At 40.8% G+C, this 16,951-nt stretch overlaps 1 protein-coding gene across 1 annotated transcript in view; it reads left to right on the forward strand.

Annotated features, from left to right (window-relative positions):
• Window positions 1-16,951, forward strand: part of KCNV2 (potassium voltage-gated channel modifier subfamily V member 2) — a 51,549-nt gene that overhangs the window by 24,251 nt on the left and 10,347 nt on the right. Inside the window, exon 1 of the mRNA XM_082471001.1 lies at window positions 1-4,034. This exon is cut by the window's left edge and continues 24,251 nt beyond it. Within this exon, the coding sequence (XP_082327127.1) occupies window positions 2,421-4,034 (1,614 nt within the window). The 5' untranslated portion in view covers window positions 1-2,420. The remainder of the gene's footprint in view (window positions 4,035-16,951) is intronic.

Below are 16,951 nucleotides of genomic sequence, written 5' to 3' on the forward strand. Positions count from 1 at the left end.
CAATAGAAAGAGAGGAAATTAAAAACATAAAAATAGTGATGCTTTCACTTTTTATAATAGGATAATTCATTCTGAAGGAAAAAGGTGACTTTCGGTACCACATGAAAACTCCTGTGACTGTACTCAGCACAATCTAAAGAAGAGATGGCGTTGGAAAATGGCCAAGTGTGTGTCTGGAGAGACAACATCGATATTGTATGCCGACTAGAGAACCCTAGAAATGCAGTGAGCAACTCAGAGGCCAGGCCTTGCAGGAGGCTTTACTGGAAGCCACAGTAAATGGCTCACAGGTCTGAGCCCCGTTGGAAGCCAAACACCATCTGCCAGTGTTAATCTATCAGGTGCAGACCTTGTAGCAACTGTTACCTGTCCCAACACCTTTGAAGCATAGTTAGAACTGAACTACATGATAAAGATAGTGCTACAAATCCACGAGGAAATAACAGATTATTCAATTAATGCATTTAACATCTGGATAAAAGCCCAGAAAATAAAGTTGGGTCTCTACTTCACTCTCGACATCAAAATTAATTCCTGATGGATCAAATCCTTACATGAAAAATAAAACTATAACAAGTAAGTTTTTTAAGAATGATAGAGAGGTGAAGACATTTCTAATATAACACCCAGAAGTCATAAAATAAATATTTTACATGGAAAAAATCTCACCAAAGGATAACAGGAAAAATATTTGTAATTCATAACACAGGCAAAGTGTCTGTTTTCATAATATAGAAAGCTCTCCAACAAATCAGTAAGAAAATACCAACAACTCAGTGAAAAATAGAGAAAGAAATATAGTAGCTCTTAATCACATGAAAAGATGCCCAGTTGCATTCATAGTAAGAGAAATACAAATTAAAATTAACTCACACATCATTTTTCATGTATAAAATGGGCAGAGCTCAAGGAGTGTGATAATATACTCTCATACATTGATGGTGAGTTGTCAACTGGTAAAACTTTCATGAAGGAAATTTGGCATTATCAATCAAAATTACAAATGTGGTTTTTGACCTAACACCTCCACCTGTAATAATTGATCTTTCATATATCCTGACACATGTAAAATAGTGTAGGTATCAGGTTATTCATTACATCATTGTTTATAAGAGCCAAGGTAGAAAACAACCTGAATTCTGTCACTATCAAACTACTTAGTGGCTATTTTCAAAATGAGGCAGATATTTATGTTCAGATATGAAAACACCTCTAAGATACATGGTTAATGGGAAAATAGCAAAGTGAATAACATACTGTAATTTGTGTTAGTAATAAAGAGCTATTTGGATGATAGATGGAGACAGGTTTTTGCTTATATATGTTTAAGAGTATTTCTGGAAGGGTAACCAAAACCTCAGAGGCACACTCGATAGCTAGGAATTCGAGTTGGGGGAGAAATAAATTTTCTACCGTAACGCATCTTTGTACCTTTTGAATATTTTGTAGTGAATGTGTATTAGCTATTCAAAATAAATTGAATTCAGTAACAAATTCCTGCTTGAAACAAATCCCTTCCTCTTCTCTGCTACCTCTGTATTTTTCACTCACTTTTTTTGTTGTGCTTGCATATGTAAGTATTTATATCACCTATAAAACCATGAGCAACTTGAGGGCCGCAACTATGTCTCTGTCAAGTTTCCATCTCCAGCATCTAGCATCTAGCACAGTGCCTTACACATGGCAGGAGACTTTTTTTTTTTTAAGTGATGTCTTGAAGAGTGATGAAGACTTTTTCCTTGGAAGGAAGTCTGGTCACCAGATACAGCAGCTGAGCGGGGCTGCAATACCCTAAGAACATCTACCCACCCATCCTGAGATTCTACCTTGAAACGTGTCCTTATCCTTTAAGAGAAGAGAGGGAGAGAGAGACAGAGACAAAGAGAGAGAAAGAAACTGAGATAGGTTTAAACATGAGACTAGACTCCAGAGCAGTGCTGCTAAGAGGAATACATTTGGGGAAAAAAATGTGATCATGTGACTGGATGGGAAGAGATCATTTGAGATCTTCTAGGATCTAAACAAAAGATAAATGCTGAGAGGAAAAGTGACTGGTCAGGAGGTCCACTTTAAGCATTCTGTTGCTATCTCTGTCCCTGTTCATGGCGGGTTTACCTAGGGCAGAGGCTGCAACTTCAACAGTTAAGTGTCAAGACACAGGCACAGACATTCTATAGCAAATTCAGTTGATTTCATCTCAGCACAGGGACACTGGGCACTTCCTAAGGGCAGGGTTGGCCGACATTTTTATTAGCAATCATCTCTGCCACCTTCTGATTATCTACAGATTTAAGACACATAATCATCCCCTAGGTCACAGAGTGGAGGGAGAGGGGGAGGAAACTGGCTAAGAGGCTCTAAATCCCTCCTAACACTTCTTCCCTATCAGCAAGATTAGAGCAGTCAACAGCCGTCTGCCTATGCGTTCAGACCCGGCAGGCTGGGCTGGGCTGGGCTGGGCTGCCCAGGGCCTGAGGAGGGAGAGCTCTGAGGGCGAGGCTGCGGACCCCAGGTCTGCTGGTCCAGGCCGGTCTCTCTACAACGGTGCAGAGCACGTGATCCGTCTACCAGTGGCGGTGAGCAGGCTGGGGACCCTACCACAACCAGGAGGGAAAAGCAAGGGTGCACCTCCTCCAGCCATGCTGAAACAGAATGAGAGGAGGCGGTCTTGGGGCTACAGGTCCTGGCACACTGCGGAGAGTGAAGACGCATCCCAGGCAGCCGGCAGCCAACAACGCAGGAGCATCTGCTCCGTGGGGACCCGCCTGGGCTCGCAGGCCAGCGTCCCGTCGTGGACCGAGGGCAACTATAACTACTACATCGACGAGGACGAGGATGGGGAGGAGGAGGAGGAGCAGTGGAAGGACGACCTGGCAGCGGAGGACCAGCAGCCCGGAGAGGCCACCACCAACCACGGCGAAGGCGGCACCGACGCTCCGGTCGTGTCCTCCACTCTGAACGTGAACGTGGGCGGCCACAGCTACCACCTGGAGTACGCCGAGCTGGCCAGCTACCCCAAGACGCGCCTGGGGCGCCTGGTCACCTCCACCAGCCGCAGTCGCCAGCTGGGCCTGTGCGACGATTACGAGGAGCAGACGGACGAATACTTCTTCGACCGCGACCCGGAGGTCTTCCAGCTCATCTACAACTTCTACGCGTCCGGGGTGCTGCTGGTGCGCGACGAGCTGTGCCCGCGCTGCTTCCTGGAGGAACTGGGCTACTGGGGCGTGCGGCTCAAGTACTCGCCGCGCTGCTGCCTCATCTGCTTCGAGGAGAGGCGCGACGAGCTGAGCGAGCAGCTCAAGATCCAGCGCGAGCTGCGCGCCCAGGCGCAGGCCGAGGAGGCCGAGGAGCTCTTCCGAGACATGCGCTTCTACGGGCCGCAGCGGCGCCGCCTCTGGAAACTCATGGAGAAGCCCTTCTCGTCGGTGGCCGCCAAGGCCATCGGGGTGGCCTCCAGCCTCTTCGTGCTCATCTCCGTCGTGGCGCTGGCGCTCAACACGGTGGAGGAGATGCAGCAGCAGGCGGAGCAGGGCGCGGGCGGCGGCAACCCGCGGCCCTTTCTGGAGCACGTGGAGATGCTATGCATGGCTTTCTTCACGCTCGAGTTCCTGCTGCGCCTGGCCTCCACGCCCGACCTGCGGCGCTTCGCGCGGAGCGCCCTCAACCTGGTGGACCTGGTGGCCATCCTGCCACTCTACCTGCAGCTGCTGCTCGAGTGCTTCACGAGCGAGGACCAGGTGCGCGGCAAGGGCTCGCTGCACGAGCACGACCTCGAGACCATGGGCCGCGTGGGCCAGGTGCTGCGCGTCATGCGCCTCCTGCGCATCTTCCGCATCCTCAAGCTGGCGCGCCACTCCACCGGCCTGCGCGCCTTCGGCTTCACGCTGCGCCAGTGCTACCAGCAGGTGGGCTGCCTGCTGCTCTTCATCACCATGGGCATCTTCACCTTCTCTGAGGCCGTCTACTCCGTGGAGCACGACGTGCGTGGAACCAACTTCACCAGCATCCCCCACGCCTGGTGGTGGGCCGCGGTGAGCACCACGGCCCGCGGGCTTTCCCACCCACTTCCCCAGCCCGACAGACGCTGCTCCTCACCTTCCTGGGTCATGCCACCTGCCTTGCTTTGTTCCCTCATCTTTCCCCTGCCTTGTTTAACGGCCATTGCTTTCTCCCTTCCTTCCATGTCCCCAGCTTAAAAAAACAAAAGATAAAAACAACAAAACAGAAAAAAAAAAAAAAACAACGGGTGGGTGCTAAAAGGTTGGAAAGACGTAGTCCAGTAAGAAAGACGTAGTCCAAGAAATTTGGTGTGGTCTTAGTTATCTCCAAATCTAGATTTAGTCTTAATACCCCTGAGAGGCTGATTTTAAGGAGTAGTCATTGTTCACGTTCCTGGGAAGATTCGTCATCGCCATTCTTGTTACTTGTCCCTTATTGAACACCTATTGTCCTAAGTGGTTTATAAAGCATATCTTAATTCAGCATCACAACCATGTGAGGTGGTTAGGATCACTATTTTTTTAAGAGGAAAATTTTCCTTCAAATTTTGAAGGAAGCCGTCCAGGTATGCAGGGGAGGAAATGAGACTTGGCTGAAAAGTGTCAACCCTCACTGAAATCCCACTGGTTCTAGCTAAATCTGAGCATCTAACACTGAAACTTGCTCCAATGCCACAAAAATTCTTTCAGGACCTGGCATTATTGCCCCATTTTACAGCTAGAGGAATTGAGGTGCAGATAATTTGAGTTATAGTAATAATTTAGACACACAGCTAAAGGTAGTAACGTGAGGACAAGCCTGTCCAGTTGCAAAGTGCATGCCCTTTCCACAGCCCAGCACTGCCTCTTTCAAGCTTCAGTTTTTCTGCATGCCTTGCTTAATTTGCACTTAGTATATTAGTTATTTTTGGCATTTTCTTTGGTGTTTGCCTTTTATAATAATTTATGCCATTTACTCAAATATCTGTGTTTCTGATGTGCTAGACTAAATCCTTGGAAAATCCCTGAATCCCTGGAAATGCTGATTGGGTCTTCTAAGATCAGTGAACACGTTGACATATGTGCATAGGAAAGAACTGGGTGTATGCTTTCCTTATTTTTTTTAAGTAGATTGTTTGTAATGCCTTTAAAGACATTAAGCAAATATAACCAGTTTTTCCTATATTAGAAAGTGGATATTTTCAACATTAACATTGGATATGTTAGAACCCACAGTCTGGAGTTCTGATATGAACCTACCCAAGGCTCCTACTAATAGTGTAGTATAGTGGAATGGAAGATTTAGATTTAGATTCTAGTCCCAGATCTGCTAATAATTAACTGTGATCCTACATGATTAACTGTGAAACCTCACTCCCTACCTCCCTGTCCTCAGTTTCCTCATCTCAAAAGGGGAGGGTGTAGAGCTCTACAATTCAGTGAGGCTTGCTTCCCTGGAAAGCAGAGCTCTCATATGTACAAGATTTGTGAGCTTTCTTCAGTGATGGGATGATGTTAGGCTCTTCCAAACGAGCTGGCCAAATGCCGCTCCTCTGATCATATTCCAAATGACAAAAGGTCATCCCCATAGTAGATAAATCATGTGTACAGACGGGGTTGATGAAGGATGATTTGTTTCCAGCAAATGACGTTTACTTTGGAGGTGAGTAAAGCAAGGAGGGAAAAGAGAAAATCCACATGCTGATGATATAATACCAAGTTTTAGAGAGTCAAGTTTCCATTCGTCCAAATATCTTAGAAGGCTAGCGTATGTAAGCTGCACCTAGTGGACCCTTTGATACTATATTCTGAATACACAAAACGTTTTTTACCTTTTGTATATTAATATAAAATTTTTGATAAGAATTCTATTGCTAATAATGAATTTTTCTTTTTAAAAAAATTCCTGAAGTGAATGCCTAGTGATCCCCTTTAATTTCTTGATGTGTTTATTGTTTAATAACATTTAAATTTTCAAATTATCCCCTTTTTAATATTAACAAAAATTATCTTACTCAAGGTCACTGTTTTCTATAGACTTTACAATAAAACTTGAATCACCATTCAGTTTCTATCTATAACAAATTTTACTAATTATTGCTTTTACCAATGTGAATTTTCTTTTGTAGTCATTATCTCTATCAGGCACTATTTTCACAGGCCAAAATTTACACATGTCAACCTACCATTTACCAACCTTAACCTTTACCAATGACCTTCATCCATTTTATTCTCTGAGAATTATATATACTATTAAAAATCATTATGGATTAAAGACTGATAGGTTGTGTTCGTTTCTAAACTAACCTATGAAAACAATAGGAGCAACTCCCCTTGAACATCTGAGGACTGCTCTATTCCCCAGGACCAATATACTATTAACCCAATTCTTCTATATACTTCTTATGACATTGTATATTGTGTAGTAAGGGCCCTTATTTTCAAAATAGCAAAGAGAAAAGAAGATGCCAAGTAAAAAGATGCAAAATATTAGGACCAATTCTTCACATAACCCACAAAAATCCATCTTCTTCATTCATTGAGCAAGATTATTTTTTAACATCTTTATTGGAGTATAATTGCTTTACAATGTTGTGTTAGTTTCTGCTGTATAACAAAGTGAATCAGCTATAGGTACACATATATCCCCATATCCCTTCCCTCTTGTGTCTCCCTCCCACCCTCCCTATCCTACCCCCCTAGGTGGACACAAAGCACCGAGCTGATCTCCCTGTGCTATGCGGCTTCTTCCCACAAGCTATCTATTTGGTAGTGTATATATGTCCATGCCACTCTCTCACTTCCTCCCAGCTTACCCTTCCGCCCCCCCGTGTCCTCAAGTCCATTCTCTACGTCTGCATCTTTATACCTGTCCTGCCCCTAGGTTCTTCAGAACCATTTTTTTTTAGACTCCATATATGTGTGTTAGCATACAGTATTTGTTTTTCTCTTTCTGACTTACTTCACTATGTATGACAGACTCTAGGTCCATCCACCTCACTAAAAATAACTCATTTCTTTTTATGTCTGAGTAATATTCCATTGTATATATGTGCCACATCTTCTTTATCTATTCATCTGTCGATAGACACTTAGGTTGCTTCCATGTCCTGGCTATTATAAATAGAACTGCAATGAATATTGTGGTACATGACTCTTTTTGAATTATGGTTTTCTCAGGGTATATGCCCAGTAGTGGGACTGGGGGGTCATACGGTAATTCTATTTTTACTTTTTAAGGAACCTCCATACTGTTCTCCATAGTGGCTGTATCAATTTACATTCCCACCAACAGTACAAGAGGGTTCCCTTTTCTCCACACCTTCTCCAGCATTTGTTGTTTGTAGATTTTTTGATGATGGCCATTCTGACGGGTGTGAGGTGATACCTCATTGTAGTTTTGATTTGCATTTCTCAAATGATTAGTGATGTTGAGCATCCTTTCATCTGTTTGTTGACAATCTGTATATCTTCTTTGGAGAAATGTCTGTTTAGGTCTTCTGCCCATTTCTGGATTCGATTTTTTTTTTTTGATATTGATCTGCATGAGCTGCTTGTATATTTTGGAGATTAATCCTTTATCAGTTGCTTCGTTTGCAAATATTTTCTCCCATTCTGAGGGTTGTCTTTTGGTCTTGTTTATGGTTTCCTTTGCTGTGAAAAAGCTTTTAAGTTTCATTAGGTCCCATTTGTTTATTTGTGTTTTTATTTCCATTTCTCTAGGAGCTGGGTCAAAAAGGATCTTGCTGTGATTTATGTCATAGAGTGTTCTGCCTTTGTTTTCATCTAAGAGTTTGATAGTGTCTGGCCTTACATTTAGGTCTTTAATCCATTTTGAGTTTATTTTTGTGTATGGTGTTAGGGAGTGTTCTAATTTCATACTTTTACATGTAGCTGTCCAGTTTTCCCAGCACCACTTATTGAAGAGACTATCTTTTCTCCATTGTATACTCTTGCCTCCTTTATCAAAGATAAGGTGACCATATGTGCATGGGTTTATCTCTGGACTTTCTATCCTGTTCCATTGATCTATATTTCTGTTTTTGTGCCAGTACCATACTGTCTTGATTACTGTAGCTTTGTAGTATAGACTGAAGTCAGGGAGACTGATTCCTCCAGCTCCGTTTTTCTTTCTCAAGATTACTTTGGCTATTCAGGGTTTTTGTGTTTCCATACAAATTGTAAAATTTTTTGTTCTAGTTCTGTGAAAAATGCCTTTGGTAGTTTGATAGAGATTGCACTGAATCTGTAGATTGCTTTGGGTAGTAGAGTCATTTTCACAGTGTTGATTCTTCCAATCCAAGAACATGGTATATCTCTCTATCTGTTTGTATCATCTTTAATTTCTTTCATCAGTGTCTTACAGTTTTCTGCATACAGGTCTTTTGTCTCCTTAGGTAGGTTTATTCCTAGGTATTTTATTCTTTGTGTTGCAGTGGTAAATGGGAGTGTTTCCTTAATTTCTCTTTCAAATTTTTCATCATTACTGTATAGGAATGCAAGAGATTTCTGCGCATTAATTTTGTATCCTGCTACTTTACCAAATTCATTGATTAGCTCTAGTAGTTTTCTGGTAGCATTTTTAGGATTCTCTATGTATAGTGTCATGTCATCTGCAAACAGTGACAGTTTTACTTCTTCTTTTCTGATTTGGATTCCTTTTATTTCTTTTTTGTCTCTGAGATTGCTGTGGCTAAAAGTTACCAAACTATGTTGAATAATAGTGGTGAGAGTGGGCAACCTTGTCTTGTCCCTGATCTCAGAGGAAATGGTTTCAGTTTTCACCATTGAGAACAATGTTGGCTGTGGGTTTGTCATATATGGCCTTTATTATGTTGAGGTAGGTTCCCTCTATGCCTACTTTCTGGAGAATTTTTATCATAAATGGGTGTTGAATTTTGTCAAAAGCTTTTTCTGCATCTACTGAGATGATTATATGATTTTTATTCTTCAATTTGTTAATATGATGTATCACATTGATTGATTTGCATATATTGAAGAACCTTTGCATTCCTGGGATAAACCTCACTTGATCATGCTGTATGACCCTTTTAATGTGCTGTTGGATTCTGTTTGCTGGTATTTTGTTGAGGATTTTTGCATCTATGTTCATCAGTGATACTGGCCAGTAGTTTTCTTTCTTTGTGACATCCTTGTCTGGTTTTTGTATCAGGGTGATGGTGGCCTCGTAGAATGAGTTTGGGAGTGTTCCTCCCTCTGCTATATTTTGGAAGAGTTTGAGAAGGATAGGTGTTAGCTCTTCTCTACATGTTTGATAGAATTCGCCTGTGAAGCCATCTGGTCCTGGGCTTTTGTTTGTTGGAAGATTTTTAATCACAGTTTCAATTTCAGTGCTTGTGATTGTCTGTTTATATTTTCTATTTCTTCCTGTTTCACTCTCAGAAGGTTGTGCTTTTCTAAGAATTTGTCCATTTCTTCCAGGTTGCCCATTTTATTGGCATAGAGTTGCTTGTAGTAATCTCTCATGATCCTTTGTATTTCTGCAGTGTCAGTGGTTACTTCTCCTTTTTCATTTCTAATTCTGTTGATTTGAGTCTTCTCCCTTTTTTTCTTGATGAGTCTGGCTAATGGTTTATCAATTTTGTTTATCTTCTCAAGAACAAGCTTTTAGTTTTATTGACCTTTGCTATTGTTTCCTTCATTTCTTTTTCATTTATTTCTGATCTGATCTTTATGATTTCTTTCCTTCTGCTAACTTCGGGGTTTTATTTGTTCTTCTTTCTCTAATTGCTTTACGTGTAAGGTTAGGTTGCTTATTTGAGATGCTTCTGTTTCTTAAGGTAGGATTGTATTGCTGTAAATTTCCCTCTTAGAAATGCTTTTGCCGCATCCCATAGGTTTTGGGTTGTCATGTTTTCATTGTCATTTGTTTCTAGGTATTTTTTGATTTCCTCTTTGATTTCTTCAGTGATCCCTTGGTTATTTAGTAGTATATGGTTTAGCCTCCATGTATTTGTATTTTTTACAAATTTTTTTCCTGTAATTGATATCTAGTCTCATAGCGTTGTGGTCAGAAAAGATACTTGATACAATTTCAATTTTCTTAAATTTACCAAGGCTTGATTTGTGACCCAAGATATGATCTATCCTGGAGAATGTTCCATGAGCACTTGAGAAGAAAGTGTATTCTGTTGTTTTTGGATGGAATGTCCTATAACTATCAATTAAGTCCATCTTGTTTAATGTATCATTTAAAGCTTGTGTTTCCTTATTTATTTTCATTTTGGATGATATCCATTGGTGAAAGTGGGATGTTAAAGTCGTGTTACTGTCGATTTCCCCTTTTATGGCTGTTAGCATTTGCCTTATGTATTGAGGTGCTCCTATGTTGGGTGCATAAATATTTACAACTGTTATATCTTCTTCTTGGATTGATCCCCTGATCATTATGTAGTGTCCTTCTTTGTCTCTTGAAATAGTCTTTATTTTAAAGTCTATTTTGTCTAATATGAGAATTGCTACTCCAGCTTTCTTCTGATTTCCATTTGCATGGAATATCTTTTTCCATCCCCTCACTTTCAGTTTGCATGTGTCCCTAGGTCTGAAGTGGGTCTCTTGTAGACAGCATATATACGGGTCTTGTTTCTGTATCCATTCAGCCAGTCTATGTCTTTTGGTTGGAGCATTTAATCCGTTTATATTTAAGGTAGTTATCATTATGTATGTTCTTATTACCATTTTCTTAATTGTTTTCGGTTTGTGATTGTAGGTCTTTATCTTCTCTTGTGTTTTCTGCCTAGAAAAGTTCCATTAGCATTTGTTGTAAAGCTGGTTTGGTGGTGCTGAATTCTCTTAGCTTTTGCTTGTCTGTAAAGGTTTTAATTTCTCTGTCGAATCTGAATGAGGTCCTTGCTGGGCACAGTAATCTTGGTTGTAGGTTTTTTCCTTTCATCACTTTAAATATGTCCTGCCACTCCCTTCAGGCTTGCAGAGTTTCTGCTGAAAGATCAGCTGTTAACATACAAGGGAATCCCTATAAGGTTATTTGTTGCTTTTCCCTTGCTGCTTTTTTTTTTTTTTTTTTTTTTTTTAATTTTTATTAATTAATTAATTTATTTTTGGCTGTGTTGGGTCTTCGTTTCTGTGCGAGGGCTTTCTCTAGTTGTGGCAAGCGGGGGCCACTCTTCATTGCGGTGCGCAGGCCTCTCACCGTCGCGGCCTCTCTTGTTATGGAGCACAGGCTCCAGACGCGCAGGCTCAGTAATTGTGGCTCACGGGCCTAGTTGCTCCGCGGCATGTGGGATCTTCCCAGACCAGGGCTCGAACCCGTGTGCCCTGCATTGGCAGGCAGATTCTCAACCACTGCGCCACCAGGGAAGCCCTCCCTTGCTGCTTTTAATATTTTTTCTTTTTATTTAATTTTTGATAGTTTGATTAATATGTGTCTTGACGTGTTTCTCCTTGGATTTATCCTGTATGGGACTCTGCGCTTCCTGGACTTGATTGACTATTTCCTTTCCCATATTAGGGAAGTTTTCAACCATAATCTCTTCAAACATTTTCTCAGTCCCTCTCTTTTTCTCTTCTTCTTCTGGGACTCCTATAGTTCGAATGTTGGTGCGTTCAATGTTGTCCCAGAGGTCTCCGAGACTGTCCTCAATTCTTTTCATTCTTTTTTCTTTATTCTACTCTGTGGTAGTTATTTCTACTATTTTATCTTCCAGGTCATTTATGCGTTCTTCTACCTCAGTTATTCTACTATTGATTCCTTCTGGAGAATTTTAAATTTCATTTATTGTGTTGTTCATCATTGTTTGTTTGCTCTTTAGTTCTTCTAGGTCCTTGTTAAACGTTTCTTGTATTTTCTCCATTCTATTTCCAAGATTTTGGATCATCTTTACTATCATTACTCTGAATTCTTTTTCCGGTAGACTGCCTGTTTCCTCTTCCTTTGATTGGTCTGGTGGGTTTTTACCTTGCTACTTCATCTGCTGTGTGTTTTTCTGTCTTCTCATTTTGCTTATCTTACTGTGTTTGGGGTCTCCTTTTCCCAGGCTGCAGGTTCGTAGTTCCCATTGTTTTTGGTGTCTGCCCCCAGTGGCTAAGGTTGTTTCAGTGGGTTGTGTAGGCTTCCTTGTGGAGGGGACTGGTGCCTGTGTTCTGGTGGATGAGGCTGGATCTTGTCTTTCTGGTGGGCAGGACCACGTCCAGCAGTGTGTTTTGGGGTGTCTGTGACTTTAGTATGATTTTAGGCAGCCTGTCTGCTGATGGGTGTGGCTGTGTTCCTGTCTTGCTAGTTGTTTGCCATGGGGTGTCCAGCACTGGAGGTGAGCAAGATTTTTTTGAGCACTTCGTGTGCCAAGGAGTATTATAAATACTAGGGATACCGAGTAATAAGAAAAAAAAAAGGTGAAATTTTTTCCCTCATGGAGTTTACATCCGAATGGAGAAAGATAATGAATCATTTCAGATATGAGTGTGTCTTATATAGGATAATAGGATAGAGAGTGATCTGGGTGGCAGAATCTACCTTTGATGGACTAGTGGAATAGTCAGAGAAACCTTCTTGGAGAAGATGACATTGAACTAAATCTTGAATGATGAGAAGGAAGTCATCTAAATAGACATGACCAAGCAGACATGAGAATCTGAGAAGTAGAATCCTAAAAGTACCTCTGCTCCAATATTCTCCAAGCATTTTATTGATCATACATCTCATAATTTTAAAAATTCTGAGCACACACCCATGATAAATATGTGTTTAGTTAATCATAAGTTATAAGCTATTTATTGCTATAATAACAATGCATCACAAACCACCCCAAAATTCAGTGGCTCGAAACGTCAAGCATCTATTTGCCTTGTGAGTTTGCAAGTCAGCAACTCAGGCTGGTTTCAAGTACAAGGTTAGAAGAACCTTGGACTGGTGTCAGCTGCTCACATCACAGTCTGATGGTCAGCTGGCTGACAGCTGGATGAATAAGGAGACTAGGGCTAAGAGGGAAGTTTATAGCAATACAAGCCTACATCAAGAAACAGGAAACATTCTCGAATAAACAACCTAACCTTGCACCTAAAGCAATTAGAGAAAGAAGAGCAAAAAAACCCCAAAGCTAGCAGAAGGAAAGAAATCATAAAGATCAGATCAGAAATAAATGAAAAAGAAATGAAGGAAACAATAGCAAAAATCAATGAAACTAAAAGCTGGTTCTTCGAGAAGATAAACAAAATTGATAAACCATTAGCCAGACTCATCAAGAGAAAAAGGGAGAAGACTCAAATCAATAGAATTAGAAATGAAAAAGGAGAAGTAACCACTGACACTGCAGAAATACAAACGATCATGAGAGATTACTACAAGCAACTCTATGCCAATAAAATGGACAACCTGGAAGAAATGGACAGATTCTTAGAAGTGCACAACCTACCGAGACTGAACCAGGAAGAAATAGAAAATATGAACAGACCAATCACAAGCACTGAAATTGAAACTGTGATTAAAAATCTTCCAACAAACAAAAGCCCAGGACCAGATGGCTTCACAGGCGAATTCTATCAAACATTTAGAGAAGAGCTAACACCTATCCTTCTCAAACACTTCCAAAATATAGCAGAGGGAGGAACACTCCCAAACTCATTCTACGAGGCCACCATCACCCTGATACCAAAACCAGACAAAGATGTCACAAAGAAAGAAAACTACAGGCCAATATCACTGATGAACATAGATGCAAAAATCCTCAACAAAATACTAGCAAACAGAATCCAACAGCACATTAAAAGGATTATACACCATGATCAAGTGGGGTTTATCCCAGGAATGCAAGGATTCTTCAGTATACGCAAATCAATCAACGTGATACATCATATTAACAAATTGAAGGAGAAAAACCATATGATCATCTCAATAGATGCAGAGAAAGCTTTTGACAAAATTCAACACCCATTTATGATAAAAGCCCTGCAGAAAGTAGGCATAGAGGGAACTTTCCTCAACATAATGAAGGCCATATATGACAAACCCACAGCCAACATTGTCCTCAATGGTGAAAAACTGAAACCATTTCCACTAAGATCAGGAACAAGACAAGGTTGCCCACTCTCACCACTATTATTCAACATAGTTTTGGAAGTGTTAGCCACAGCAACCAGAGAAGAAAAAGAAATAAAAGGAATCCAAATCGGAAAAGAAGAAGTAAAGCTGTTTGCAGATGACATGATACTATACATAGAGAATCCTAAAACTGCCACCAGAAAACTACTAGAGCTAATCAATGAATTTGGTAAAGTAGCAGGATACAAAATTAATGCACAGAAATCTCTTGCATTCCTATATACTAATGATGAAAAATCTGAAAGTGAAATTAAGAAAACACTCCCGTTTACCCTTGCAACAAAAAGAATAAAATATCTAGGAATAAACCTACCTAAGGAGACAAGAGACCTGTATGCAGAAAATTATAGGACACTGATGAAAGAAATTAAAGATGATACAAATAGATGGAGAGATATACCATGTTCTTGGATTGGAAGAATCAACATTGTGAAAATGACTCTACTACCCAAAGCAATCTACAGATTCAATGCAATCCTTATCAAACTACCAAAGGCAGTTTTCACAGAACTAGAACAAAAAATTTCACAATTTGTATGGAGACACAAAAGACCCCGAATAGCCAAAGCAATCTTGAGAACGAAAAATGGAGCTGGAGGAATCAGGCTCCCTGCCTTCAGACTATATTACAAAGCTACAGTAATCAAGACAGTTTGGTACTGGCACAAAAACAGAAATATAGATCAATGGAACAGGATAGAAAGCCCAGAGATAAACCCACGCACATATAGTCACCTTATCTTTGATAAAGGAGGCGAGCATATACAGTGGAGAAAAGACAGCCTCTTCAATAAGTGGTGCTGGGAAAATTGGACAGCTACATGTAAAAGTATGAAATTAGAACACTCCCTAACACCATACACAAAAATAAACTCAAAATGGATTAAAGACCTAAATGTAAGGCCAGACACTATCAAACTCTTAGATGAAAACAAAGGCAGAACACTCTATGACATAAATCACAGCAAGATCCTTTTTGACCCAGCTCCTAGAGAAATGGAAATAAAAACACAAATAAACAAATGGGACCTAATGAAACTTAAAAGCTTTTGCACAGCAAAGGAAACCATAAACAAGACCAAAAGACAACCCTCAGAATGGGAGAAAATATTTGCAAATGAAGCAACTGACAAAGGATTAATCTCCAAGATTTACAAGCAGCTCATGCAGCTCAATAACAAAAAAACAAACAAAACAATCCAAAAATGGGCAGAAGACCTAAATAGACATTTCTCCAAAGAAGATATACAGATTGCCAACAGACACATGAAAGAATGCTCAACATCATTAATCATTAGAGAAATGCAAATCAAAACTACAATGAGGTATCATCTCACACCCGTCAGAATGGCCATCATCAAAAAATCTAGAAACAATAAATGCTGGAGAGGGTGTGGAGAAAAGGGAACACTCTTGCACTGTTGGTGGGAATGTAAATTGATACAGCCACTATGGAGAACAGTATGGAGGTTCCTTAAAAAACTACAAATAGAACTACCATACGACCCAGCAATCCCACTACTGGGCATATACCCTGAGAAAACCATAATTCAAAAAGAGTCATGTACCAAAATGTTCATTGAAGCTCTATTTACAATACCCAGGACATGGAAGCAACCTAAGTGTCCATCATTGGATGAATGGATAAAGAAGATGTGGCACATATATACAATGGAATATTACTCAGCCATAAAAAGAAATGAAATGGAGGTATTTGTAATGAGGTGGATGGAGTTAGAGTCTGTCATACAGAGTGAAGTAAGTCAGAAAGAGAAAAACAAATACAGTATGCTAACACATATATATGGAATCAAAGGGGAAAAAAAAAGGTCATGAAGAACCTAGTGGCAAGATGGGAATAAAGACACAGACCTACTAAAGAATGGACTTGAGGATATGGGGAGGGGGAGGGGTGAGATGTGACAGGGTGAGAGAGTGGCATGGACATATATACACTACCAAATGTAAAATAGATAGCTAGTGGGAAGCAGCCGCATAGCACAGGGAGATCAGCTCAGTGCTTTGTGACCGCCTGGGGGGGTGGGATGGGGAGGGTGGGAGGGAGGGAGATGCAGGAGGGAGGAGATATGGGAACGTGTGTATATGTGTAGCTGATTCACTTTGCTATAAAGAAGAAACTAACACACCATTGTGAAGCAATTATACTTCAATAAAGATGTTTAAAAAAAAAAAAAAGACGGAGACTAGGTCTTTCATCATCCAGCAGGCATGTATCCATGGCCGTGGCAAAGGGCAAGAGAGAGAGTGTGCAAGCCCAATCATGCAAGCACTGATAAGCTTCTGCTCATGACACTTGCTCAACTCATTGGCCAAAGCGAGTCACAAGGCCAAACTCAGAGTCAAAGGGAAGAGCAGGTTAGCCCACTCACTGTAGGAAAGCACTGCAAAGTTATATGGCAAAGAGCTTGGATACAGGAAGATACAAAGAATTGGGTCCAGTAATACAATCATTGTACTGCGTTAAGATATTACTGTCCAAATATATTATGTGTATCAGAAAACATACACTCACACATTGAAAATGTAAAGAGGTAAGGAAAAACAGGATTGGTATTTTCTTGCCCCACTCCAGTGCTGTAGCCCTTGTGGTATATTCACCCACATTAGGGACAGGTTCTCTAATCCCTCCCTCCATGTGTTTTTAGTACTCTCAGACAACTCCAAAATCTGACTTGTTTTTAATAATCTCCCCTCTCTCTATGCCAAGGATCCTGCAACCTTCCTCTGTAATTCAACTCGGGTTTTTAAGAGAAACACAGTAATTTTCATTAATGTGAATTCTCCTACAGCTGCAGAACAAATCCCTCATGGACACCCATGTCTGCAAATGCTCATGCATTAGGATATAAGATAGACCCATCCTACTCGTCTGTCA

Source organism: Balaenoptera physalus (assembly GCF_965194825.1).
Source record: "Balaenoptera physalus genome assembly, chromosome: 7".
In the NCBI taxonomy this organism is placed as follows: domain Eukaryota; kingdom Metazoa; phylum Chordata; class Mammalia; order Artiodactyla; family Balaenopteridae; genus Balaenoptera; species Balaenoptera physalus.